The 17,887-nt window shown below is 37.4% G+C and overlaps 1 protein-coding gene across 4 annotated transcripts in view; it reads right to left on the reverse strand.

Annotated features, from left to right (window-relative positions):
* Positions 1-17,887, reverse strand: part of SPEN (spen family transcriptional repressor) — a 101,211-nt gene that overhangs the window by 12,443 nt on the left and 70,881 nt on the right. For all 4 annotated transcript variants that reach the window (XM_078452342.2, XM_078452341.2, XM_078452343.2 and 1 more), the window contains 7 exons: positions 15,359-15,519; positions 14,506-14,706; positions 10,721-10,872; positions 7,444-7,569; positions 7,007-7,120; positions 5,859-5,972; positions 4,454-4,554 (listed from right to left, as the gene is read on the reverse strand). In XM_078452342.2, coding sequence (XP_078308468.2) covers positions 4,454-4,554; positions 5,859-5,972; positions 7,007-7,120; positions 7,444-7,569; positions 10,721-10,872; positions 14,506-14,706; positions 15,359-15,519 — 969 coding nt within the window. The remainder of the gene's footprint in view (positions 1-4,453; positions 4,555-5,858; positions 5,973-7,006; positions 7,121-7,443; positions 7,570-10,720; positions 10,873-14,505; positions 14,707-15,358; positions 15,520-17,887) is intronic.

Consider the following 17,887-nt stretch of genomic DNA (forward strand, 5'->3'; position numbering starts at 1 on the left):
AAAAGCATGCTGGGGGCCAGTCTCCCTAGGCTGTCTCCTCACTTGTAAAATGATGGTAACCTTTTCTCAGAAGGTTCTTAAGATTAAATAAGATAACATTTGTAAGAACTTTCCTAACATAATGTGAAGACCTTCCGTCATATTGTTACTTTTCCCCAACCCATGAACTGATTACAAGCTTGTGAAAGGATTCCTCAATTGTAAAGGAATTCACCATGGTTTTCTCTTACAGTGACCTATAGGGGGCATTTAAGATTAAATTTACACACAAGAACATGTATGATAGATAAAATGAAATTCACCCATAACAGAGACTAATTCTTTCACTCTTGTTCCCTCTCCATTTTTGTTCTCTCAAGCAGGTCATGCATTCTACAAAGTACTGCCATTAGTGGCTCACTGAAACAAAAATCTAGAACTTAAGCCCCTAATGGCATGAGCTTTTTTTGTCTCCTTGGCTACAATTTTTTCTAGCTCTTGTAACCGTGCTTGACTCATAGGAAGGACTGAAATATCTATTGAAAGAATGAACCTTAGAAAAATATGTCAGTGGGGTTCCTGGGTGGCTCAGTTGGTTAAGCGTCTCTTTCAGGTCACGATCTCGCAGTTTGTGAGTTCAAGCCCCGTGTTGGGCGCTATGCTAACAGTATGGGGGCTGCTTGGAATTCTCTCTTTCTGCCTCTCCCCTGTTCACACATACGTGTGTACATGCTTTCTCAAAAAAAAAAAAAGGGAAGGGAGGAGAGGAGAATATGTCAAAGCTACTACTGGGTGTTGTTCCAATACACTCTCCACAGCAAATGAAGTATCTAAAGACTTAATATCCAAACACTAGAAGCATCACACATTATTATATATATTTGTATGGCATTTCTCAGTCCAAAAAGAGTATTTTTTTTTACATTATTTAGGTTATTTTTTTTTAATGTTTATTTATTTTTGAGAGAGAGACCAGAGCGTGAGTGGGGGAGGGGCAGAGAGAGATGGGAGACACAGAATCCGAAGCAGGATCCAGGCTTCAAGCTGTCAGCACAGAGTCCAACATGGGGCTTGAACTCACAAACCGCGAGATGGTGACCCGAGCCAAAGTCGGACTCAACCAACTGAAGCACCTAGGCACCCCTATGTTATTTAATTGGTTTCGAGATGGTCTTTCTTAGAGTTCCACAGGAATCAGAGTCTTTGCCTAAATAATGGCCAGCCATCTTGCAAATGTTACTAGGCATGGAACTTGGCTAATTCATTGCCACCATAAATTCCAAGGAAACGCCATTTTCATAAACATACTGTATGCTTTCTTTTTAAAAGAAATGTTTATATGAGAGAGAGAGAGAGAGTGCGCGCGCAGGCACACGCACACGAGTGGGGGAGGGGCAGAGAGAGAATCCCAAGCCGTTCCACGCTGTCAGCGCACAGAGCCCAACACAAGGCTCGATCTCATGAATCATGAGATCATGACCTAAGCTGAGATCAAGAGTCAGACGCTTAACCACCTGCGCCACCCAGGCACCCCACGTTCATGCTAATATAAAATGATTAAGACACCTAGAATGGCCACTAGTTCACTGCCCACATTAACAGTAGGCTTGAGAGATGTTTTAATCAGACTACAACTATACCCAAAAATATGAAAATATTTACAGAAGTTGAAGCTATATGTGTAAATGTTAGTGCTGGAGCACTGTTCAGTTTAATAAATACTGATTTTGCACATATTTTGCTGGGCCTTATGAACCAAAAGAAATGAGTGTTCCTGTCCTCAAAGAACTCAAGTAAGAGACAGTACAACTCAACACTGAACCTTGGACAAAAGGGTGTTCAGGAACCTGGAAAAGCCAGGTTTTGAGAACTCTGTTCACATGACTGCACAATATCCCAATTCCCCTAAGTAGGTGGGAAATTCATCTAAAGCATAATAGGCTCTTGTAAATTTATCTTGAGAATCATTTTGGTAAAGTATAAAGCTCCATGCACCAGCAGGAAGGAGCACTGGGTTTATCTCCAGACTAATGTCTTAGCCTGTGACCTTATCAGCAAGGCGATCTGATCTTCAGTTCCACTAAAAGTAACACAAGATAAGAAGGAGTAAATGAAATGCTACTTTTAAACTGCAGAACCCTATGCAAATCGGTCACTGTTTGCATTCCTGAGGGAAACTACCATTAGAGGTAAACCATTTTTTCATTCATTCATTTATTACGCATTCAGTGGGATGACTTCCTTCCACTCTATATGAAGGGCAGATATCCTCAAGTTCTACTGCAAAGAGTGCACTCCATAAGCACTGCCATCTAAAAAAAAATGGGGCAAAACTGGGTCACACCCTTCTGCTTCCTACTTTAGGAGATAAACTCCATTCAAAAGGGATAAATAACCACGGGTAAAAACCAAAGAACAAAGCCAGAGCCAGAATGTCAGTAAAATGAGTGAATTTAAGAGTGGTAATATACAAAAATTAACACCCACACAGCATTATCCAACCCTCACAAGACACTATTCTTTGAAAAATATTTAACGTATGCATAGAGGATTTTAATGGATGTTTTGTCTTAGGTGCCACCAGACCACCAACACACTTCGTATTGGCATATGGGTAAGAATTCCTGTAAGTACTAAAAATGTTAAAAATGACTTTGAACTGCTACTTGGGGAGCCAGGGTGGAGACCTTTTTTCTCTCTCCACAGACACATATATTCTCATGCATATGCACATGTATGCTCTCACGCACGTGTGCGTTCTCTCTCTCTCTCTCTCTCTCTCTCTCACACACACACACACACACACACACACACACACACACACACACACACGACACAGAAAAACCTTACGTCGAAACCGACATTCTGGCTAGAGGGCTGTGGACTCCAGTCTACTAGTGAAAAACCATCAAATCTTTATATAAGTTCAGGCTTTTGGGAATTTGGCTGCGGGGTACATTTTTCATTAAAGCAAAACAAAACCTCCTCACGGCTGCCTGGCTGGCTTGGTTGGTAGAGCATGCGACACTTGATCTGGAGGTTGTAAGTCTGAGCTCACATTTTGGGTATAGAGATTACTTAAAAATAAAATCTTTACAAAAAATAAAAATAAAAAACTTTCCCGGCATTCAATGAACGTTGTTCAATATTCCACAAGTAAAGGACTCAAAAACTATATACCTTCTTCTGTAACTTAAAAACAAAGTGGCAAAAACATGCAGTAAAAAGGGAATCAATGTATTCAACAGGTTTCTGGCAGCACAATCAGGATCTGACTCATACTTGTAGAACCCCTTTTATACTTGAACTAGAGTGTCTAAAGGCATTTTTCACACACAGCCTTTTGTTTAATGCGTATGTACAGGGGTGGAGATCCAGTGGTAACATTCCAGGACACTTAATCACAGAGACATGTTTGGACAAACAGCCTGACCACGTGGATAATAGTTTCCATTTTCTTTTTAGTTTTTTGAGAGAGCACACATGCGCAAGGAAGGGGCAAAGGGGGAAAGAGAAGATCCCAAGCAGGCTCCACTGATCAGCACAGTGCCCAACATGGGGCTTGATCCCACGACCTCAATTATGACCTGAGCCAAAATCAAGAGTCAGACACTCACTCAACTGACTAAGCACCGCCCCCACCCCTCCCGCAACACACCCTGATAGTTTCCATTTTCAAATATGATCAGCTATTGAAGCACTTGGTGACACTATGTTAGGATGTTTTTAACATATCCAGTCTAAAAAAGAATCAATCATCAGTTTGGGGGCAGTTGTACGCTAACAGAGATAGCCCGGTTCAAACTGTGAGAACTTAAAATGATTCTGAACTGCAATGTTTCCTACAAATAGCAGAAAAAATATCAAATACTGTACTACAGTACCATGACTGAATAAAATCAACAACAGGAAATAAGGTTTACTTTTTATGTTGCTAAAGTTACCAATTTATATATGCTTTGGCTGATTCACAAATTATTATTTAAAAGATTTGAATTCAAAACAAAGTTCTTGGTAATCTTTAAAAAAATTTTTTTAATTGTATGGGCACATGCATGGTGATAATCTGGATGCTGTCATTACTAAATAAATATACAGGGCACTTAATAGTTTGTAACGCCCTTTAACATGTTATCATATTTAATTTAAAACTGTAAGGCAGGATATTTGTACATAAAGTTATAATTTAGCAAAATAGTAACTCTTTCAAATTATAGGGCTTTCAGTGAGAAATGTATTTAGGTTACCTAAATCCCCTGAGCCACATGAAAACTGAATTCATAAAAATAAACCCGTGTTTCTGTATGGGTGAATAAAAAAGGAAAGGAGTTTTTGGGGGATGAATTTAGAAATAAGGAGTGAAAAATAAAATTTAATTCTATATAAATTTTATGTATTTGCAATTTTAAAATTCAAGTTATGCTGATAGGTTTAAAATACATACCTTATTGCTTGGGGGAAAAAAAATACATACCTTCTTTCTGCTAACATTTCATAAAAGTCTCTGATATCTTGACCAGACTTTTCCATACAGTGATAAAATGCCAGCTGGCTTTCCCGATTTGCAAAATCCACCTTAAAAACAAAGAATAGCACGTGTTTGATTCAAGTTTCAGATTTTTAAAGTGGAAAGTGTTATCAGATTTGAAAATCCTTCCCAACACAACCCTCTAGATAAACTTCAAGTAAGAGCAATCTATCTCAACTAAGTTAAACAGTCCTAACTGGAAATGTATTTTGTTAACTCAAAATCTCTTTCAAATTCAATACAAATCTTGACAACGAGGTATACTTTATTATTTTTTAATGTAAACTCTATGCCCACTGTAAGGCTTGAACTCATGACCCTGAAATTAAGAGTCCTATGTTCTACCACCTGATCCAGCCAGGTGCCCCAATAAAGAAGTATAATTAAAAGTTCTAGAACCCAGGGGCACCTAGGTGGCTCAGATGGTTAAGCATCAGACTCCTGATTTCAGTTCAGGTCATGATCTCACTGTTTGTGGGTTCGAGCCCCACACTGGGCTCTGATGCTGACAGTGCCTGCTTGGGATTCTCTCTTTCTCTCCCTCTCTCTCTCCCTCTTTACCCCTTCCTCACTCACACATTCTCTCTCTTCCTCTCTCAAAAATTAAATTGAAAAAAAAAATTTTTTTTAAGTTCCAGAGTCCAATACTGAAGGAGTGGAAAAGGCAAAATGGAAAACTGAAACGATACCTATCAGGATTCTAGGTTGCCAAATAATCAGATCAATGAAATCCAGCAATCTATATGTATATTTGCTGGAATCAGTCAGAAAATATAAAACATTTAAACTTCACTCACAGCTGGGCCTCAGAGTCATTATTAAAAGACTATGATACCTGCTATCTATTAATATCTTATTTCAATCTAACCACCATAGGTATTAAGTGCATACATTTCTTCAAGTTCTCCTGAACCAAAGTTTTTTAAACAAAAACACCAGACAAAAGATTGTATGTTCAGTGGTTACCCACTCTCTAGAAGAGGAGGAAAGAGGAAGAGAGGATCATTCTGGAAACTGGAATGACTGACACTTCAAGTTCCTGGGATGCATACACCCACAGGTGAATGCGGGCCAGCCTGCTCCAAGAGTCTACATGTAAGCATTGGGTACGTGGGATGTGGAGAGGCACATTTCCTTGAATGACACAATTTTTGGGGAAGGTTCTGTGGCTAATGACCCTGTGCCCTCAAGCAGCCAAATGTCAAAATAGTAACGTTCCCCTTAAGAACGGGACATACAGCACACTCGCTGTAAACCACGTCCCTTGCTGGCCGCCCACAAAATGCCAGTTATTAAGAGGGTGGGGTCTCAATGCGATTTTGTTTTACTTCTGTTTAGTCATTCTGCACACCTTAATTTTATTCCCACCGATTTTCCTCCCCTTGGTCTCTTTTACAGCTGCTTGCGCATATTCAATTTCATTGTAGAGGACCAGGGCCATGCCTTTTAAGCGGTCAAACACCACCTGTAAAAAACAAAACAAAAACCAAATAAGAGCCTCATCCACTAGACTCATTGTCAGTTCCAAGAAAATCTTAGGTCACAAGGACACTGCCAAAAAAAAAAAAAAAAAAAAAAAAAAAATTTTCTCTAATTCTAGAAAAAATGTCAGGGCTTTTCCCAGTGAAGATAATAAAATGTGTAGGGACTGTTTACAATTGCGGATGCTGTGCCTTGAGGTACATTATGCCTTTATTTTGTCTTTCTGCATCTTTATTTTCCATGTTGACTAAGTTCTGTACTGTGTACTTAAGTAGGCATTCTTGTAGTTTGGGCTCAAAAAAAAAAAAAAAAAAAAAAAATCAACACCCCTGAAAGAGAAAAAAATGTAGAACACTGAATCAACAATAAATTTCAGTGGATTTTGGTTAATAACAAGCATTATTAACTTTAAGCTACTGGATTTTTACATTTATACTAGCAGTCTTTATGATGTGTATTTGTCCAAACAACAAAAGCTACATTTAAAGAAATGCTGAAATTATACACCACACCCACCACAGTGTAACTCTGCTCTCAAGAAGGGAGTTCAAAGCTCTACTTTCACATAATGGAATGGGGCCCACAGACCCTTTTCCTGTTGCTTGTAGGTATGTTACCTTACAAACTTTGACTAGATGAACACTGTATGATCATCCCTTTAAAGTCATCTTTTTTAAAAAATAAAGTCTAATGACATATTTGTGTGATTGTAAATAATTAGATAATTAGACTAATTTTCATGTGAGATAAAATAATAAAAACCTCTAAAACACCTTCTATTTAACAGTATCATGCAAATTAGTTTCAAAATTAATCATCATGGCTAGTTCAAAACAGTTTTTCAAAATACTTCCTCACATCATAAGCTAATAGATGCAAAAGCCCTTCTACAACAAATTACTAGTAATTTTTAAAGAAAAGAAAACGTCAACATTAAGAACTGGGGCTGACAGGACAGAATTCCAAGAATAGGGAGTCAGAAGTAACCTGACACCAACACCAAAACCTCCCACCTACCTTTACCACAGGCCCATATCGGCAGAAATGGCGTGTTAAATACTGATCCGACACATTTGAAGAAAGCCCGTCTAACCACACGCAGTTTGTAGGCATGCTCTTTCCAAAACCCAGCTGAATAGGAGAGGTGAAATTTCTATTAGTAAAGTCACCAATTATTCAACTACAGAATTCTGAAAAAAATCTGTCTTCTGTAGGAATCTTATCAACCATCATCCCAAGGGAGAGACATCTGGTTAAAATCAAAAGAAATGTACACAAGCGTGATCCTGCCAGGCTAAGTATTAATTCAGCTTACAGTACAAGAGGATGAGGGTGCACAGAATTATATCACCTTTACTGTTATCTAACTGTACTGCAATTTGAAATAATGAGACAGACAGACACACAAACACTCCAAATCATAACGGTGTAATAACTTATGCAAAGTCCTTTACCTTGAGGCGATTATTTCCAAGGTACTCTCCATCCATCTTCTTAATAGCCTTACAAACGCTGGCAATATCACAGTACTGCAAGAACGCGTACTGAGGAACTCCATTTACTTTCTTAATATCAATATCCTGAAAAAGCCAATTAGTACCAATTAGTGACAGGCCAACAGGAAAATAAATCAGAATAAACTAAGCCCAAACAAGGTGCATATTTCTCAAAACAGTCATATTCCCCCAAATCACTTTCTTAGTTAAAACCATACATTGTAATACAACTGTAAATAGCCTGAAAGACTACACAACACAGCATTTGTAGTCACAACCATGAAATCCTTCCTCTGTGAAATTCTTTGCAGAAGAGAAAGTGCAAACTCAAAATTTAAAATTCACAATACCTGTGTTAAGACAAATTTATGAAGAAAAAGGCTGTGCTTGATTCAGCAGCACATATACTAAAATTGGAACAGTACAGAGATTAATAAAGGCAGCCTATTTAATAAAAACCTAAGAAATACAGTTGACCCTTGAACAACAGGGGGCTGGGGGCAAGGGAGTTAGTTAGGGCACCCACCTCCAAGGCAGTTGAAAATCCACATATAACTTTTGACTCCCACCAAACTTAACCACTCATACCCTACTGCTGACCAGAAGCCTTGCTGATAACATGGTTAATTAACACATATTCTGTAAAAATTATTATACTATATCCTTAAGTAAGCTGGAAGAAAGAGAATGTTATTAAGAAAATCATAAGAAGAAAAGTCCACATTCAAGCAGATCCATGCAGTTAAAACCCATGCTGTTCGAGGGTAAACTGTAATTCGCTTCTGCAATAATCTAAAAACCTTTATTAGTGGCTGGCTGGCCATTTAAAATAGAATATCTGAGAAGAATAAGAATGAGAAAGAAATCAGGTTTTCAAAAAAGTGATTTAAAATATGCAATCCTAAATTAGAAGACTCATTTAATGTATCAGTGTATCTAACTGAACCAAGCCTGGTGACTGATATATATAGTAATAATCTCTCATATCCAGAATGAATAAATATATAAATACCTGAACTACCTTGTGAAGATGTATCAGAACACCATCCCTTGATTAAAGAAACAGTCTATAAAAGGCAAAGCCCCATCTCTTTATTTTTTTTTTTTTTTAAGTTTATTTATTAAGTAATCTCCACACCCAACGTGGGTCTCAAACTCAGGACCCTGAGGTCAAAAGTCATGTGTTCTTTCAACTGAGCCAGCCAGGCGCCCTTAACTCTAATTCTTTAGAAAGACTGAAACCTGTACTCATGCATGACACTCTGGTTCTGCCTACTTCACTACTTAGACAAGGTGGTGTAAAAAAGCTGGCTTACACATGAAAATGGTCCAGAGAAACCAGATACGTGGATTGCAAAACTTACACTTGAACAATAATGACCCATATGGTGATTATCTAAAGTATTCTGTAAATCACAATATTTACGCCTTTTTAAGGGTCATAAGCCAATAATCAAAAGCTGAAACAGAGCAAAATGAATAATGCATTTGAAGAGCAGTTTGAGGAATCCTTAAAAAAAGCAGTAGTTTATACTTAAAATAGTTCTTCTTTTTTTCTTTTAAATAGGCTTCACCCCCAGCGAGAAGCCAAATGCAGGGCTTGAGCTCACAACCCTGAGATCAAGACCTGAGCTGAGATTCAGTGTCGGACGCTCAATGGCATAAGCCACCCAGGCACCCCTATACTCAAAACAGTTCTAAGTAATGGTAAATAGGAGCTGAGTTTCACCAAAATGTAGTACGCAACAATCCAGAATAACTCCATGTAAGAGAAATGGTCTCCAAAGAATATTGGTGGGTAGGCTCACTACAAGGGTTCTTCTAGCTACAGCATAATCTATCAATAAGCAGCAGACCATTTCCCCTAAGTTTGTGTGTCATTAAAATAGTTACCCTCGTGAGCAATTGCAAACATGGAATAATGGTTTTCAAACAGAATAGGACATGGCCACTTATTAAGCATGGATCTTAAACACTATAATCACTCCATGGGTAGCAACCCTGCTGATGAAAATGTATCTATGTACACAAATACAATTTCTTACGCTCCTCCAAAATTCAAAGTAGCAGCCACATTCAAATAAAAGTATATCTGAAAGTTTTATCAACTCATAGACTCATAAATGCTAAGCAGCAAAATAAATAAAACTTTTCTGTCACGAAAAGGCTGGAGCCCAGGTAGGTTAAGTGAACTCATCTAAGTAGGCAGTACGGCTGGAATTAGGGTGTGTGATAAAAGAACTTAAAATAATTGAAATTCAAGAAAGGAAAATGAATGTTTTGCTGTTTCTCTAAATATATAGCTTGTTTTTTCTTACTTTGTACCAACCATTTCTATCTCTTGCTCCTAGTCCCTTTGAGGTTTAGGTCAACTACAAGCACAAATATTTTATTCACTAGATTGTATCATTTAAAAAAAGTAAGAATTTTTACTTCCAACATTAGTGTATAAATAAGGATGGATAGATGGACGGACACATACACACACACACCTGAAAGATTAACAGTAACTGTTCTTAACCCAGAACGTTTTTTTACTCTCTAAAATCCAAATATACACAACAATTTTCTTGCTGTTACTAATACAAAGTCTAGGAAAGACAGAAGTAATTTCCCTATTTTTTTCAAACACAAAACAAAATAGTATATATATCCCAAGGGTATAAAGCTGTAACCAAACTATTTTCACTATAAAGTGACTCAAGTTTTGAGTCACGAGGAACAGAAAAACCCTTCGAATTCCTAAATTTAATAATGACTTGCAAAATATAAAAAGTGATTCTAATTAAAATTTCAAAACAGAACTGAGCTTCCAGCATGACATCCACATTCCAGTAATCCCCAAGGTATTTCTGACATGAATTGTGATAACACAATACTCCTATACTAAGTTGCTGCTTCTTTCTTACAGACTTCTTTTATTTTCCTTCCCACCCACAGGACTAGAAATGGCTTTAAACAGTACTTGATGGACAAAGAAAATAAGAAAAATGGATAGAAAAATACATATATATAAATAAAACAAATACCTATTATATAGTTTTATATACACACATAAAACAGTCCCCCAAGGAGTTTTGCCAGACCATCTTTTAGCAGGAGTTAAAAACACAGGGCAAATGAGAAAAGTATTTGTTACACCATCTAAATATCATCTTTCCAAATATAATCTTGTACTATGCTTTATGTTTTACGACAAAGATCTAAAACTTTTTACTGTAGAAAAACAACATACCACAATTTCTCCGAACCGCTGGAAGATGTTGCGAAGGTCATGATAAGTAGTGGTTTTTTCAAGGTTGCCAATAAAGAGGGTTCTTGTTGCTTTGGGGTGAAATTCATCTATCCTTTCATCCAAAGGACGAAATTCATTTTCACTTTCCGTTTCTGTTAAGTGTTTTGGGGGCAGAGTAAAAAGAGAAGAGGGTTGTTTGTTTTTTTTTTCTTTTTCTTTTTTAAGTAATCTCTATACCCAATGTAGGGTTCAAACTCACAACACCAAGATCAAAAGTCACATGCCCTACAGACTGAGCCAGCCAGGCACCCCAAAACCGAAGAATGTTTTAATGTATATTTAGATATCACAGGAAAATCTACACTTAAGAATCTCTGAAATATTGGGTGTGAATACTCATACAATCTGAAAAAGGTATATACAGCTTCAGAAATAGCTGCCTTTTGCTTAACTCCAAAGGCTAAAGAAACTTGTCAAAAAAACTTAGGGGTAAGTAACACTTTCTTTCTTTGATCTTCAAAATAGAAAAGTGGACTGAATTTCAGTCCGCTAAGTTCATTTGTTTTAAAAATAATCACTAACACAGAAATAGATTTTAAACCCCAGCAAAAACAGCAATTACTTAAGCCTAATCTTAGGTTCCAAAAATTCTGCAGCAGGCTCTCGATGGGAAGTATAAAACTACAATCTGAAACACACGTAAAACTCAACTGAAAACAGGCCAGCTTCATTACTTAATTTGCTTTTCAGCATTTTATAAAATATTTAGCATTTTGCATCTCTGTTAATTAACAGAGCCCAACCATCTAAATGTAGCGATTTTTAGATACAAGAATAGTAATTGTATGCAAACTGACTGAAGCAGTACTTCTGAAACTGCTGCCACATGGGCCCCAATGACACGACACACACAGGGAGACCACACACTACTCCTAACTAAGGTTTCTATTTCTTATGATTAAAGCCCTGGTTTAGTGTCTAATTCAAGCACAACCTTTCTCTAAAGCTCCATTTTAAACACGGTCCAGCGCAGAATATTCAATGTTTTGTTGATAATAACTTATACACAGCCTATTATGTTCTCTTTTTTTAATGTAAAACAAAGCCACACAAAAAAGTTAACAATTAACTGACTGAAACAAACTGTTTAGAGACAGGCACTAAATATTACTGATGTCACCAACAACACTGATACTGAAAAGATTCAACTTCTGAGCTGCTCAACTTCTGAGTTGCTGAGTGAATTCAGACAGAACACACCTCACTCCCGATTCCAGTCTGACTGCTCTAATGGCAGCTCAGCTTAATCTTACTGGTGTCATCAAAGAATATGTACTTTCAGAGACTCAAGTGGACCCAGAAACTGCCAGGGTTCCTGTACCTGTCTCCATACTGTATTTTGATCATATCCCAGGGGAGATCTCATTTCAAGATCAACTAGGTCTTCCTGAAACTAATAGAGGGCACATATTTAGGAATATTTCATTTAAAAAGGGAGAAAAAATGAAAAAGAAAAGAAAAAATAATTCAGACACATCTTAAGGTTTATACTCCAAAAGGCAGAATCAGAAAGATAGAACATAATTTGCAACCATTAAAATCGTACGTACTGGCTTCATTTCCACCAAATAAACAGCTCAATAAAAATTTCAAAATCAGAAATTCAGTTTAACAAAGATTTTTAAAAAGTGTATTTTCCACATGTCATCTATTTAACCTTCATGACCAGTTCAGGTCTTAATGCCTGCATGTCAATGTAAAAAAACTCTTTTTATCTTCGCAATTTCATGTTTAAGGGATTGTAATGATCTATCTGCACAGAACTAAGCACAATCTTAGAAGCCACCTGGGGTCTATATGCAGAGTTGGGCTTCTTGGATTTGGATCTTTCTAACAAGAGGTCCCTGACCTAAGGAAGCAATCAGCTCCATACATTTCAATACAAAACATTTTATGACTTAACCATCCAACAACAATTCCAACCAAGTCTCCATACTCACATTCAACTGCTTTCAAATATCCCATTCAACAAGTGTTTCATGCTGTCCCACCTGGAAAAAGTACGTTCAAGCTTTCCTACGCCTCAACCAACCAAACTTCTCAAAATCTTCACTAGCAGGTGTGGTTAAAGCCCAGGTGCTAACTAATTAGGTAAAATGCATTTTTTACAGTGAAAATGACAAGCCAGCCCCACGACTTGGGAGATGTGAGGGCCATCTATTGTTAAAGGCCCTGAATTAGATCCCCGCTACTTAATAATTATATGTGGCTCTAACAACTTCCTACAATACGTTATATGACATTCTAAATATTATTCCTTAGGTCAATTGTGACCTGTTCTGAATGTGTTAAAGAAGAACTCCTGAGTTGTACTTAGCTCAGTATAACTTAAGAGAGTACATCTCAAACTTGGAAGAGGAGGAAACATGAGGGCATTACCTATAATCCCTTTGAATTCTTGTGTTTGTCATAAAATTACGCACATTTTACAATCTTCCCTCTAGCAACTCTGTGCCTATTTTTTTTTTAATTCTTTTTTAAACATTTATTTATTATTGAGAGACAGACACAGAGCGTGAGCGGGGGAGGGGTAGAGAGAGGGGAAGACACAGAATCTGAAGTAGGCTCTGGGCTCCGAGCTATCAGCACAGAGCCAGACACGGGGCTCGAACTCGCGAACTGTGAGATCATGCCCTGAGCTGAAGTCAGTCGCCTAACCAACTGAGCCACCCAGGCGCCCCCATGCCTGTTTTAATACATACAAATAACATTTACACAATCTTATCAGGGAAATTCTATTTTTTCCCTCTTAACTGTCAAAACAATGAATATTATAAGAAAATAGGCTACGTTTGCCCTAAAATTCCATTCAAAGTTTTAGGTGTGTGTTTTTGTTTTGTTTTAAAATAAAGCTCTACAGCCAATATGGGACCTGAACGCACAACCCTGAGATCAAGAGTCACATATTCTACCAACTGAGCCAGCACCCCTCAAAGTCTTAGTCTTAAAGTTGGTCTCAGCTACATAATGTGACTGCCTAATTTAAACATTTCTCCACAAATTTACTTACAAGCTGCCTTAAACTGGAAGGTTCCCAAACTTGAATATGTGAATTCTGAACCATTAGGCTGGGACAAGGTGAAAGGTCTGCACTATAGGTGGTTCTGAAACAGGATAAACACTGACCCGAGCCATGCCTGAGAAGACTTCCTGCCTTACAACAGGTCTTACAGGTAGATTCAAACTAATAAAATGTCCCCCTGAAACTCTCAATGGGTCACACTCTTCAGATTTAGTCCTGCTTTTCTTTGTCACTAGCTTTCAAGGTCATGGAAACTAGGACAACAGATCTAATTTGTGCTGGGCATAACAGAAATAAAAGCAGTCTAACTAGTCCCTCCGATCAATGTAGCATCAATGTAGCAAGTCGTCTGTTTCTTAATTCAGGGTAACTCTGATGTCATTCTCCAAAGAACTATCTCCTTATCTCATTCAATTCAATCCTTTTGGGAAGACAGGACTCAACAAAGGGCCAAATTGTGCCTTTCAGCCTCTTAGAAGTCAGCATTTCTCCCTTAAAGAAACAGAACAATTTTCACCCTCCCTAAGCAAAACAACATAATTTTATTAACTTGAAAAACAAATATAACCAGTCTTTAAAACAGAAGACATTGGAAGTATGTCAACAAATAAAGTTGGAATAGTGTCCCAATTCAGGGTGAGATGTGACTTTTTCATAAGGTGAAATATAAATCTTACTAAAAATCAGCCTCCTTGTCTCTTACCTGGCCCTATCCATGCTGTTACTTCAATCTGCATGCCAAAGAAAAGTTTTCCTTTTGATGCAGTCAATGCTTTTTCTTGGTCCTCTTGCTGCCGAAAGAATACCAAACCATACCTCTCTTCTGAAGTTCCATGGATCTGCACTGACGTCACCTTTCCAAATTTCTTAAATTCATGGAAAAGGCCATCTTTAAGGCTTGTATCTAAATCCCCCCCCAAAAAAACAAGGTGCTTATTTTTCTAGTTCAGTTACAATTCAATTAAAACAAGCTACAAAATCTCTGGCTTGATTTTTGACCTAAGTTTTGTTAGCATATGAAACTTTTAAATAAAATAACTAAAATGGTATTCATAATTTTCCTCATTTAAAATGTTAATATTTTGAAATGGGTTTCCTATCATAGTTTTATATCCAAAATCATTTCAGATAACACAGGACTCCAGGCCAATATAATAAAATTAACTGAAAACAGCATTTCTATAATTCACATCAAATTTCCCCTAATATCAAAATACTTAATCCAGTAAGTATATTTACTAAAAACTAAACGTGTTTTCTTCATATAACACACACCACACAATCTTTGTATATGTATATACGATGGGCACAATAATGTATATATGTACATATATATGTGATATAGTAAATACAAATAACATGCAAGCTTCATACACGTAACAACCTAGAAACTACATACAGTTATGATAATCCCTTGCTTTTCCTTACGTGGCATTTAAATAGTAATGAACCACAAAAAAGAAAGCCTGCTGTCACTACAAGACAGAATTTAAGTTGCCCAGCCTCATATTCCCCAACAGCAGCCGAGAGGAAAGTACAGTAACCCAAAACTTTACCTGTAGAGCGTACTGGGAGATTCTGAACCTTGATTCCAAAACTTTTACGCGGCTCCTCTTTCTCCAGGGATGAAAGCAACTGGGAAGTGGGTGCTGGGACTGCTGCAGATTGAACTGATCGGGCTGGAGAGTCATCACTTGAACTACTGCTGGAGTCAGTGCTGCAGAAGGGCAAAAAAAAGACAGACAGAAAATGAATACATATAAAATTTCTGAGAAATCAACAAGTGGCAATAATTAAAAGCAACAATCTACATTTTAGGTCTGGGATTTCTGGACACCCTCCCCTCTCTCCACATTCTATTTCACACTCCCCCTGGGAAGGCAGAACAAACACTGGCCTGAGACTGTGGAAGCAAAAGTAACAATCTTCTACCACCACAGTCCACCAAAAGACAAATGTTGTATTCTATGCAAAATGTGAACAACGTTTTCCAAATGAAGTTAAGCCTGTAAATGCAGTTCACTTAAAGGTGGTAATAAAAGAACAGTGAATTGGGATGCCTGGGTGACTCAGTCCACCTAGTGGTTGAGGGTCTGACTCTTGGACAGGGGCTCAGGTCATGATCCCAGGGTTGTGGGATGAAGCCCTGTGTTGGGCTCCATGTGGAGCCTGCTTGAGATTGTCTCTCTCGCCCTCTTTCCCTTTACCCCTCTCCCCCCTTAGTGCTCTCTCCAAAAGGAAGGAAGGGAGGAAGGGAGGAAGGGAGTTGGAAGAGAGAAAAAAATTCCTTTTTTTTTTTTTTCTTTTTTAAAACCATGGTGAATATATGGGTTTTGGATTCAGAGACTGCAATTCAAATCCTGACTTAGATGTAGAGCACATATCCTTGGACAAGTAACTTCACCTCTTGCTAAGCCTTAGTTTCCACATCTGCAAAATGGAAATAATAGAAGTACCTATCTTGCAGGGTTATGAAGTAAAATAACCCACAGGTTTACTGAGTTTCTACTCTGACAGCAATCAACAAACAAAGTGGCCTTGCTGCTACTACTGTCGTTACTACTACCGCTGCTGCTACTGCCACCACCGCCATCTCAGGGACATATTAATTTTGAAGAAAACAAAAACATCCAAAATAATTTCCTAGGTATTTTAATTTTTAAATATTTGAGGGACTAATGAAATACTACGTAAATTACTTGAGTCCTGTTGGTTTAAGCTCTTTTCTCTGTAAGAAATGTGAGAAAGGAGTCAATGAAATTGAATTTATTACTCTTCAGTTTGATACAATCCTCAAAGGGGGAGACAGTTGAAAGACAAGGAGAAAACATTACCACATTCAGATTAAGAGAGAGATATACCGAAACAAATTTATTATGTCTGAGATCTGTATGAATAATAGGAAAGTCTCTTTTTAGCACCAGACGAGCAAAGACTGCCATGGTTTTGTTCTAACATCTCAAATATATTAATAAAAAAGCTATTTACAGGTTTCTGAAATTTTGCTTCATACTCCCCCTCCCTACTGTGGAAGCCTTATCTTTTAAGCAAATAACTCTGGTGGGAGGGGGGTGGTTAATCCACCTCGAACACACTAGAGGGAAGACCTGATAGTTTTTGTCATTTGGGCTAAAACTGCAGCTCTCACAGCCAATACAATCTCTAAACCAGCCAGATAAGTAAATCCAACCAAGGAACTAAGGCAAATTTGCCTTTGCTTTTTTAAAAATTAAGAAATGCTGTAAGAAAACAGAGTACTATAACTAAGAACATACACAGCATTTTTACTTAGCTCTCACGTGCTAAGGCAAAAATGAAAGCTTGATTAGGTTATCAGAGCACCCGTAAGTTTGAAACAGAAATAAACCAAAGCCAGTAAGATCCAAAAGGACGTATCTGAGTTACAAAATACGAACTACTAGGGATAGAAGTCTCAAGACAGAACCGCAGATTGTCACAGCCAGGCCTCCTATACATGACTAGGCTTCAGTTTTCCCTGTAAAAATAATTTTTTTCCTAGATCATTCAGTAAAAGCAGGGCTACTAGCACCAAGTGATGTTCATTCAAATTAAGGGTTAATAAAAGTAATCTTCTATTTTTAGCACAGAAGGGAAAAAAGGCTTGTCTTATGTATTAAGTACTCCAAGTAATACAAGATTACTGACTAGGCGACCATTTGATTACAGTATAGAATATGTTATGACTTATCAACTTAATTCCAATGAATCACAAAAAAAAACCATTAAGGAAAATAATTACAATTCTACTGATATTATAAACACCAAAAATTCCTTAGCAACAGTGGGTAAACAAATATGGGTAAGAGTAGAATTTCTGCCATTGAAACAATCATGAGGCAACAAAAACCAAGGTCTAGATAAGTCTGTGTTGTAAAAATGGAAAACAAGGTGACCAATGGGAACAATGACTTTAAAGTACAAAATAATGATAGAAATTAGATTTGTCATAAATGCCATCGCAATTTTGGTGAATTCCCTGCTACCACACTAATTTTGAAACAAGATGTAGAATTTAACTGGCAGAATTATCTGCTGACCAATTTGAAGTGGTAACTACAAAAGGG

This window comes from Panthera onca, chromosome C1, assembly GCF_046562875.1.
Source record: "Panthera onca isolate mPanOnc1 chromosome C1, mPanOnc1 haplotype 2, whole genome shotgun sequence".
Lineage (NCBI taxonomy): Eukaryota > Metazoa > Chordata > Mammalia > Carnivora > Felidae > Panthera > Panthera onca.